This window comes from Macadamia integrifolia, chromosome 2, assembly GCF_013358625.1.
Source record: "Macadamia integrifolia cultivar HAES 741 chromosome 2, SCU_Mint_v3, whole genome shotgun sequence".
Taxonomy (NCBI): domain Eukaryota; kingdom Viridiplantae; phylum Streptophyta; class Magnoliopsida; order Proteales; family Proteaceae; genus Macadamia; species Macadamia integrifolia.
The window spans coordinates 26,418,512-26,429,386 of NC_056558.1; the positions used below are offsets into that span (position 1 = coordinate 26,418,512).

The following is a 10,875-nucleotide window of genomic DNA, read 5'->3' on the forward strand; positions in this document are numbered from 1 at the left end:
GGGGGGGGGGGGGGGGGGGGGAGGGAATTCACTAGCATATTTGTCATATTTCAGTTGGTCTATCCCTGATCTGAGCAATTCTTTCAAAACATCAATAAGAACATCCTGAACTCTAAGTCAGATGAATTTGTCTTTGGCTTCATTTAAAAATTTGATTTTTTATAGCATTTTACCTTGTATCGAGTCATCGATATAAGATCATCTAGGAATCAATATCAGATCTTACATGATATAAAAAATTTGGGTGCTACCGAAGTTGCAATTAAACCCTTTCAACCTTTGCTAACAGCTAAAAAAAAAAATGAAATAATTCATTTTTCACTTGAGTTGGTAAATACATCTTAGAGGAAATTACACTCCCCTCCCCTGTATGTTTCAAGTATTACAGAACCCTCCCCTACGAAGTTTGATATTACACTCCCCTCTCCTATATGTTCTAGATTCTGTCAACCGTAACCTGATCATGAGTGAGGAAACGTTAAGTGTATTACAATTTTTTGAAAAAACCCCAAAATGCCCCCAACTTATCACATTCGAACAGAAAGCAGAGTCTCAAGTTGGATTTACTCGGGGCACATCAGAAGAGGTCGTTAGATGCTCTTTACCGACGCTGGCACCCTCTTCGAAGCCGTCAAGGCACCTGTACTACACTACTACTTGTTTTAGGAACGGTCGCCATGCAAATGCCTGCTTAAGCTTATATGGAGAGGAAACCGACACCCAATCTATCTTCACTCTTTCCCTGCAACTCATTGATTTGAGGAAGCATTCACGAAACGAGGGTTATCAAACCAACAAACAATAGAAATCCTTACCAGTCTTAATATCCTGCTCAATCATGGGCAACCTACATTGTTCTGGTATCTTATACTTGTCCAGATCACTTGGCCTGATCCCCAACCACTTGATATCAGGAGTCATCAGATTTGCACTATTGAAAGACATGTTCTTTGATCCACACTCATAAACCGATAGAATCTTCAATCCATACGGATCACTATCCACAAGTGCAAGTACAGGAAGCTTCTTCACAAACAGCCTCGTCGCCACATTTGGCTGCCCTTTCGCTGTATGAGAGAAAATCACTCGCCAGTTTTGGATAATGCCAAGAATCAGCCAGCTTTGGATAATTGCAAGAATCAAGGTGGCATTCCCATATTAGCTAGAGCCACAATTGGTAGGCAATATTCACAAATTGATTATGACAAGGATGAGTGTATCAGTGATAAGATTACACCTAGGAGTGATAAAACTACACCCAATCATTCCATAAATGGAGAAGAATATTCCTCCATTATCCCATCCAAATCATTGTTAAATACCTTGTATTCCTAGGTTCTCTGATATAGTGAAAAACATATCTTCAGTCGTGGACGTAGGTTTGAAAACCGAACCACGTTAAACACTTGTCTTGCTCTCTTATTCTTCTTCTTCAACATGGCATCAGAGCACCAAGGTTCTTTACCTACCGGTGCTGTCTCAGATACATCCCAGGGATCTAGTTCTTCTCCCACCCCTTCTAGTCCCATCCCCTCTTTCAATAACTTTATCTCGATTAAGCTAAGTGATACCAACTACTTGCTGTGGCGATCTCAACTTATTCCCCTCCTCAAAAGTTATGACTTGTATGGACTGATTAACAGATCCTCTGTCTATCCTCCACCCACAGCTAATGGTGCCGCTGCTACTGGCTCAGATCCTGTGCTTCTTCCCAACCCAGCATATACTAGTTGGGTTCTCCAGGACCAACTACTGATGTGTTGGCTTCTTGCCTTTCTCACCGAAGCTGTTCACACCCAAGTCATTGGCTACAACTCCTCTCGCGCCATATGGACCTCTCTTGAGCAGCTCTATTCAACCACTTCAATAGCTCGTATCATGCAGTTACGATTGTAACTCCAGCAAACTAAGCTTGGTGCTTCCACGATCCATGAGTATTTACTCAAAATCAAAACTATTACTGATCAGCTTGTCGCTGCAGGACGTCCCGTCTCGGACGAAGACCTCTGCCTCCATATTCTGAATGGACTTGGTTCTGATTATGCCGCGTTTGTCACATCCATTTCAACTCGTGATATCCCTGTTATGTTCCATGATCTTCGCGGCATGCTTCTCACACAGGAGTTGCGTCTTAAAGATGATGTATTGCATCTTGATGGCACTTATCCTATTGCCTATGTTGCTACCACTGAGACCCAAGGTAACAAATCTAATAACTGTGGCAATGGCTACTTTCATGGACGTTATGGTGGATGTTCCGGTGGACGTTCTCGTGGGCAGTTTGGTGGCAACCGATCTTCTAATGGCTGCTCCAACAATAACAGGCAACATCCCATAAACGGGAATTCTAATGGTGCACCACAAGGGCATAGTTATTTTACTCCACATCGCCCTAATAATCAATGTCAGATTTGCACCCGTATGGGTCACACAGCCATTGACTGTCGCTAGCGCTTTAACTATGCCTACTCCACTGGTTCTTCCGCTCCACCAATGGCTAATGTGGCTACTTACATGCCCCCTACCAATGATAATATTTGGTACCCAGACTCTGGCGCTACAAACCACATAACCTCTGATCTAGACAATCTTCATCTCTCACAACCTTATAATGGTTCCGATCATGTTCAAATCGGAAATGGCTCAGGTTTGCAAATCGAGAACATTGGCACCTCTTCTATTTCAAATTTCCATCTACACAATATGTTGCATGTCCCTTCCATTACTCTAAACTTACTTTCTGTCTCTCAATTCACTCGTGACAATAATGTTGCTTTTGAGTTCCACGCTGACTACTTTTTGGTGAAGGATCGCTGCTCGGGGAAATGCCTCCTCCAGGGCTGAACTAAGGATGGTCTTTACCAGCTCGTTCTGAATAAGAGTACTAATAAATGTCTCCACAGGCGCGTTTAGGAGAAAGGGTCTCTGTCACTCAATGGCATAATAGATTAGGGCATCCTGCTCTCCGGATTGTTCGTCACATCATTCATAATTTTGGGTTACCCATTACCACAGAGAAAGACTATTCTATCTGCAGTGCATGTCAGCAGGGCAAGGGGCACAAACTTCCTTTTGATCGGTCCACTTCCATTTCTACTAGTCCTCTTGACCTGGTGTACTCCGATGTCTGGGGGCCGTCTCTGATTCCCTCAACTGATGGTCATAGATACTATGTGATGTTTTTGGATGCTTATAGCAAATATATTTGGTTGTACCCCTTGACAGTAAAATCTGAAGTTTTATCTATTTTTCAAAAGTTTAAACTTCTTGTTGAGAACCTATTTGATCGCAGAATTAAAAGGTTTCATAGTGATTGGGGTGGAGAATTTCGGACTGTATCTCATTTTTTGGACCAATGTGGCATTGTTCATTCATATCTCAAGCCCTCACACGCATGAGCAGAATGGATCTGCGAAGCAACGTCACAGACATATTGTAGAGACCGGTTTGGCTTTGCTATCTCATGCTTCTGTTCCACAACAATACTGGCATCATGCCTTCACTACGGCAGTCTTCTTAATAAACCGGTTACCCACACCTATTCTTGGAAATGTTTCTCCCTTATTTCGATTACATGGCACACACCCAACTTATGACCATATGAATTTTTGGGTGTTCTTGTTACCCCCTTCTAAGGCAATTTCATCGGCATAAGTTAGACTACAGATCTAGTCTTCATGTTTTTTTGGGATATAGTGCAAGACACAAGGGGTATATTTGTTTTGATAAAACATCTAGCAGGACCATTATATCTCATCATGTTGTCTTTGATGAAACCCGATTTCCATTTCGGGAAGGTGTGACTAAAGCCAATGTGACTGAACCTAACTCCCAACCATCTATATTTGGGCCACCACCTCTTATTCAATGGGTGACACCCACCACCACTCAAACCATAGTGCAGGTGTCTTCCCCACCCACTCAACCCATGGAACAACCATCTTTAGTGCCTCATGACTCCATGACACCTGCTTCCTCATTTGCCACTCACACCATGGCCCTAAATACTCCCACTTCCCTCAATCCCAACTTGCCTGCACCCTCACCAGTTGTGAATCACCACCCTATGATCACTCGCAATCGAGATGGTACCCGTCAACCTAAGGTCTTGGTTGCAGCCACCTCCCCCAATGAACAGGTTGAACCCACCTCCTTCATAGTGGAAAACCGGTCTCTCCCTTGGCGACAGGCTATGGATCAAGAACTTACGACCCTTATAAAAACTGGAACTTGGACTTTGGTTCCACCTACTCCTTCCATGAACATTGTTGGGTGTAAATGGGTGTTTAGTCTTAAACGAAAAGCGGATGGTACGCTTGACAAATACAAGGCTCACCTTGTGGCCAAAGGCTATAATCAGCAGGAAGGCTTAGACTATAATGGGACGTTTAGTCCGGTTGTTAAGCCAACCACTGTTCGGCTTGTGCTCTCTCTTGCTCTCTCCAAATCATGGTCTGTACGCCAACTTGACGTTCAAAATGCCTTTCTTCATGGCATTCTGACTGAGGAAGTTTTTATGTCTCAGCCTCCAGGTTTCACGGATCAACAGTTTTCTAGCCATGTCTGTAAACTACACAAGTCTTTGTATGGCCTTAAACTAGACCCCGTGCATGGTTTGACAAACTAAGTTCATTTATGCTGGAAAATGGTTTTGTTGGTTCTAAAACGGACGCCTCTTTATTTATTTATCACAGGAACGGAATCACTATTTATATCCTTATCTATGTGGATGATATCATCTTGACAGGTAGTTGTGAAACCTTCCTCAACAATTTTGTTGGTACTATTGCAGCAACCTTTGCAATCAAGGATTTAGGACCCTTGCATTATTTTCTTGGAATCAGAGTTGAACCAGTGTAGAAAGGGCTTCTTTTATCACAAAAGCAATATGTACTTGATCTCTTAACTAAAGTCAAGATGGCTGATTGTAAGGGTGTTTCTACTCCTATTGCTACCAATAGCAAGCTATCTCTTCCAGGAACTCTCATGGATGATCCTACCTTGTATCGTAGTATTGTTGGCGCTCTACAATATGCAACTCTTACGCATCCGGACATTCAATATGCTGTAAATAAATTTTTCCAGTTCATGCATTACCCTGCTACTGATCATTGGGCAGCTGTGAAACGCATTCTTCGATATCTGAAAGACACATCTGGGCATGGCCTTATGTTTGAGCGGCAATCGCAAATGCATCTCTCTGCCTTCTCTGATGCTGATTGGGCTGGTTGCCCTGATGATCGTAAGTCCACTGGAGGATTTGCTATTTTTCATGGCACAAATCTGATATCATGGAGCTCTCGCAAGCAAGCCACAGTTGCACGCTCTAGCACGGAGGCAGAATATCGAGCTATCGCTAACACGGTCGCTGAAGTTACATGGCTCCAGTCTCTTCTCAAAGAGGTCCACATATTCCTCCCACGTGCTCCAACCTTGTGGTGTGATAATGTGGGGGCCACATATCTAATGGCTAATCCAATTTTTCACACCCGTACGAAGCACGTCGAAATTGACTTTCACTTTGTTCGGGACATGGTAGCAAAAGGAACTCTAGATGTACGCTTCATATCTACTAAAGATCAGGTGGCCGATATTTTTACTAAGCCCATGCCACGACTCCGCTTTAGTGTGTTGAAGGCCAACCTCAAGGTGGCTCCCTCCCCCTTGAGTTTGTGGGGGTGTATGAGAGAAAATCACTCGCCAGTTTTGGATAATGCCAAGAATCAGCCAGCTTTGGATAATTGCAAGAATCAAGGTGGCAGTCCCATATTAGCTAGAGCCACAATTGGTAGGCAATATTCACAAATTGATTATGACAAAGATGAGTGTATCAGTGATAAGATTACACCTAGGAGTGATAAAACTACACCCAATCATTCCATAAATGGAGAAGAATATTCCCCCATTATCCCATCCAAATCATTGTTAAATACCTTGTATTCCTAGGTTCTCTGATATAGTGAAAAACATATCTTCAGTCGTGGACGTAGGTTTGAAAACCGAACCACGTTAAACACATGTCTTGCTCTCCTATTCTTCTTCTTCAACACGTCGTAATAATGATGCATGGGAACCGATTATAGAATCGATCTTCGGCCAGTCTCATGTAAGTAGCATCCTTCTCAACTAGAAGAATGAAAAGGGCGTCACTCTGCATATCCCCAACACGATCAATATTGGGAGGAATGGTCCGCCCATACCCATTTTAGTGCAATCGATCATATCACCTTTCTAGTGCAATCGATCCAAACAAACACACAGTCATCCCAATCGTGCTCACATATAATAGTGGTTTCCTCCCCACTTTGTCAATGAGTACAATGGCAACCAAAATGAAAATAGTCTTGGTAAATCCAACAGCAACAGTTGCAGCTAGAAGCTTGGTTTTGTCCTCAATTCTAGCTTCTTTCAAGATTGTAGGGATGTAATATACAGTTGCACCTATACCTGTGATCTGCTGGAAAAATTGAACTCCAAACCCAGTTATCATCATGCAACGAACAGCAGGTGAAGGGCTTAGGAGTTCACGCCACACAGCTTTCTCTTCAGACTTATCTGCATTAGCAGTCCCAGTTGCTTCCAGTATCTCTTGGAGTCTCTATTCCACCTCTCCCTCATTCTCAATCGTCTTCATGGAAGTTCCAACAGCTCAAGTGATCGGAGAGATCGGAGTCAGGCACCTCTCCCTCCAATGGCTCCAAGAATTCCAAATTGATGAACCCACAATCGGCTCTCAAGAGAGTGTTTTATAAAAAAGGGGAAGGGGGTAAATGGGTCATTTAATATGAATTTCTAACAGAGTTAACAGCATAGGGTGTGATTGTAATTTCAAACTTTGAGGGGTTTAAGTGTAATACTTGAAACATATGGGGGAGGGGACATCCTAGGTTTTTGTATTTTGCTAGCCTTGGAGATTCCATTTCTTTGGCTGCATGGAGGAGGTTACAGCTAAATTTCGCCTGTGGTTCTTGAATCTTCAGTATCTTCGATCTGTCCTGTGATGGTTTATGGCTGAGCTGAAGTGGAGACTCTATAAAGGGCATAAGGTAAGTACTAACACACACCAGTCCAGACGGACTCTGATAATTAGATGAACCAAATCTCATGGAGCCTGCACCGCTTTCGACATCTCCTCAAGAGCTGCATTGCGGAGAGAGATCTGTACGTGGGCAAATCACTTCAAACGCTCTACATAAAATCTCAAATCCCTCCTTCCACCTACTTCTCCAACCACTTCATCATCCTCTACTCCAAATGCGGTTGCCTCTTCGCTGCACGCAAGGCCTTTGACCAAACCCCTCAACCAAATGTCTTCTCTTTCAATGCCATAATCTCAGCTTATGCCAAAGAGTCACAAACCCACCTCGCCCGCCAGTTGTTCGATCAAATTCCCCAACCTGACCTCGTCTCTTACAACACTCTCATCTCTGCCTATGCCGACTGTGGAGAGACCTCACGTGCACTGCAGCTGTTCACTGAAATGCGTGATATGGATCTCGACTTGGACGGGTTTACTCTCTCTGCTGCCATTACAGCTTGTTGTGACGACGTTACTTTAATTAAACAAATTCATTCTTTAGCAGTTTTTGGTGGGTTCAATTCCTTTGTTTCCGTAACCAATGCATTGGTAACTTACTACAGCAAGAATGGCTATTTAGATGAGGCCAAACGAGTTTTTTATGAAATGGGTGTAATTAAAGATGAGGTTTCATGGAATACTATGATTGTCGCATATGGGCAACACAGGGAAGGATCTAAGGCTCTGGAATTGTTTCAGGAAATGACTCGCAGGGGTTTGAGAGTAGACATATATACGTTGGCCAGTGTTATGACTGCCTTTACGTGCTTGGAGGATCTATCTGGCGGGCTTCAGTTTCATGCCCAGTTGATTAAAACCGGATTTCACCAGAATTCCCATGTTGGGAGTGGTTTGATTGATTTGTATTCTAAATGTGGGAATGGCATTTCTGATGCTGAGAAAGTATTCGAAGAGATCCCTGGACCGGATTTGGTTCTTTGGAACACCATGATTTCTGGTTTTTCTCAAAATGAGGAATCCTCTGAAGAGGCTCTAGATTGCTTCCGGCAGATGCAACAGTTTGGCTACCGCCCTGATGATTGCAGTTTTGTCTGTGTGATTAGTGCATGCTCAAACTTGTCATCTCCATCACAGGGGAAACAACTGCATTCTTTGGCGATAAAATCCGACATTCCAACAAATAGAATATCGATTAGCAATGCACTAATTGCAATGTACTCAAAATGTGGCAATCTGCATGATGCTAGACGGTTATTCAAGCGGATGCCAGAGCATAATACGGTCTCATTCAATTCAATGATAGCAGGTTATGCACAGCATGGTCTTGGAACTGAATCAATACTTCTGTTCCAAAAAATGCTTGAACTGGATATTGAACCTACAAGCATCACCTTCATTTCTGTCCTCTCCGCATGTGCACACACTGGAAAGGTGGAGGAAGGTTGGAGCTATTTCAATTTGATGAATGAGAAATTTGGGATAGAACCACATGCAGAACACTATTCATGTATGATTGATCTCTTGGGCCGAGCTGGCAAATTGAATGAAGCTGAGAAGCTGATTGAGATTATGCCATTCGACCCTGGTTCAGTTGGTTGGGCAGCATTGCTTGGTGCCTGTAGGACTCATGGGAACATTGAGCTTGGAGCTAAAGCCGCCAGAGAGTTTCTACAGCTGGAACCTTCCAATGCTGCTCCCTACGTCATTCTTTCAAATATGTATGCCAGTGCTGGTAGATGGGAGGAGTTTGCAATGGTTAGAAAAATGATGAGAGAGAGAAGAGTGAAGAAGAAACCAGGCTGTAGTTGGATTGAGGTGAAAAAGAGGATCCATGTATTTGTTGCTGAAGATAGTTCACACCCCATGATAAAGGAAATATATAGTTTCTTGGACGAGATGACAAAGAAGATGAAACAAGCTGGGTATGTGCCGGATGTGAGATGGGCTTTAGTTAAGGATGATGGTACGGGGGAAGACGAGAAAGAAGTGATGTTAGGGCACCACAGCGAGAAGCTTGCCATTGCATTTGGGTTGATAAGCACTCAAGATGGGGAACCAATCCTGGTGGTTAAGAACCTCAGGATATGCGGGGATTGCCATAATGCAATCAAATTCATTTCTGTCATTGTTGGGAGGGACATTACTGTTAGGGATGCACACAGATTTCACTGCTTCAAGGAAGGGACTTGTTCATGTGGAGACTATTGGTGACCATGGAAGTTTCTTTAACGACATGCATCTTTTCTGCATTGAGAGGAGGCACACTCAGGCTTAGCCGACTCATTACTATTGAGGCAAAGCATTTTGGCTTAAGACATGACCGGCAGGTTACAACTTTTCCATCAACTAGCCAACTGAATGTCGCCACTTACCCTTGATCTATGTAGTCAGCATCTGCAGGCTCTCACCATGGAGCTGGAGAAGTTGACCGGCCAAATGGAAGGAGTGTTCAGAGATGCTTCATCGTCTTAGTCCATTCGTATCTGAGATCATGGTTGGTTTCTTTCCCGAGGGATAGCTTAACTTGTTTTGGTTTCGGATCCAAATACAGAAGCGAGCTTTCCCTGCCTCAACAGCTATGAAAAAACAATTTATTGAACCATATAGGCTTGTGAAGTCGTTCAATCAGAATTCTAGGTTTCTCCTCTTTGAGCGATGAACAAATCTGAGAGGACATTCATCACAGAAGAAAGTTGGGGGAAATTTTTTTGAAAAAGAAACTGTACAACTGGTTTCTGTCTTATCCCATTTGCAGGGAATGTTGCAATATTTGATGTGGGGGCGAGGAAATTGATACCAACTTGCTTAAGGAAATAAACCTTGATTAGAGGTCGTTTTTTCTAGACTCGGACAGAAAGCTTTGTCATGCTAGAGCACACGATTGACAGATGGACCGAAATGGTTTTCTTATTGTGGAACTGGATTTGTGAAGCCAGGGATACTTGATAGAAACTATAATACTATTTGTTTTTCGGTGCATTTTGTCACCAAATGGTGAAGTGAGAAGCAACGTATTTTTGATTGTCTCTTGTCTTATTTTCAGAAGTCATTTAATGTATGGATAAAGAGTTTTCAAAATAATTTGAAAGTGATTTTATCATTATCAAAAGCTGCATATTTTTCGAGTAAACTTGTGCAATGATAAAATTCATCCGCATTGAAAAAAAATATATATTGTCCTTAAATGTTAAAAATTTAAGGTTGATTTTTTTTTTCCACCAACTTTATTTACGCTAGCAGTCCCCTTCCTTTGATTTCCATTTTTTTAGGGGAAAAGAACACTACCTAATTGCGTGACCCCTACATAGACATAGAGAAGGGCGAAATGATCCCCGCCCCTATGAGATACAGAATACCTAACCCTAGTTGATACAGAAAGGAAAAACGTAAAATTACCTCTCATATTTAAAACACCAACCAATACTGTCCACAAGAATATACAAAACCTGGGATGTGTCTTATATAAGGCCAGATGAAGTTCCCCAACTTAGCAGGGTTATAAGTCATGAAACTTAATAAGCCATTGAACAGCAATGTTTGTAGAAAAAATCTGTGTCCCATTAAGAGGACAAAACCAAGCATCAGTCAAAACCCGAAAGTTTAGAACATAAAGGAATTTGTATAACAATGTCTCCCTGGGCCTCTAGAAATATGAAGCGCCGTGGTGTGCAAATATACCGAGCCTCGGAGTTCCGAAGGCCATTTATGTTATCTTCAAAGCTACAAACCCTCTGATGATCTTCATTGACTGTTAAAGCCTAATTCCATTGAAAGCCTCTAGTTTTATTTTTTTAACGGAAAGCACAGCATAGAAAGTGATGAAATTTTACCAGATA

General features: G+C 42.5%; 1 protein-coding gene, 1 long non-coding RNA gene and 1 pseudogene across 2 annotated transcripts; 2 read left to right on the plus strand and 1 right to left on the minus strand.

The window, feature by feature from the left end:
• Positions 1 to 786: 786 nt before the first annotated feature.
• LOC122064677 lies at positions 787 to 6,493 on the minus strand (annotated as a pseudogene).
• LOC122091846 lies at positions 1,371 to 3,326 on the plus strand. Its single transcript, XR_006144043.1, has 2 exons — positions 1,371 to 1,892; positions 1,982 to 3,326. It is a non-coding gene; the product is annotated as an uncharacterized LOC122091846 (long non-coding RNA).
• A 410-nt stretch (positions 6,494 to 6,903) lies between the features above and the next one.
• Positions 6,904 to 10,063, plus strand: LOC122091842 (pentatricopeptide repeat-containing protein At3g49710). The gene has a single exon (XM_042662016.1). It carries the CDS (start codon positions 7,091 to 7,093, stop codon positions 9,248 to 9,250), a length of 2,160 nt encoding a protein of 719 aa, XP_042517950.1. The 5' UTR covers positions 6,904 to 7,090; the 3' UTR covers positions 9,251 to 10,063.
• Positions 10,064 to 10,875: the final 812 nt, after the last annotated feature.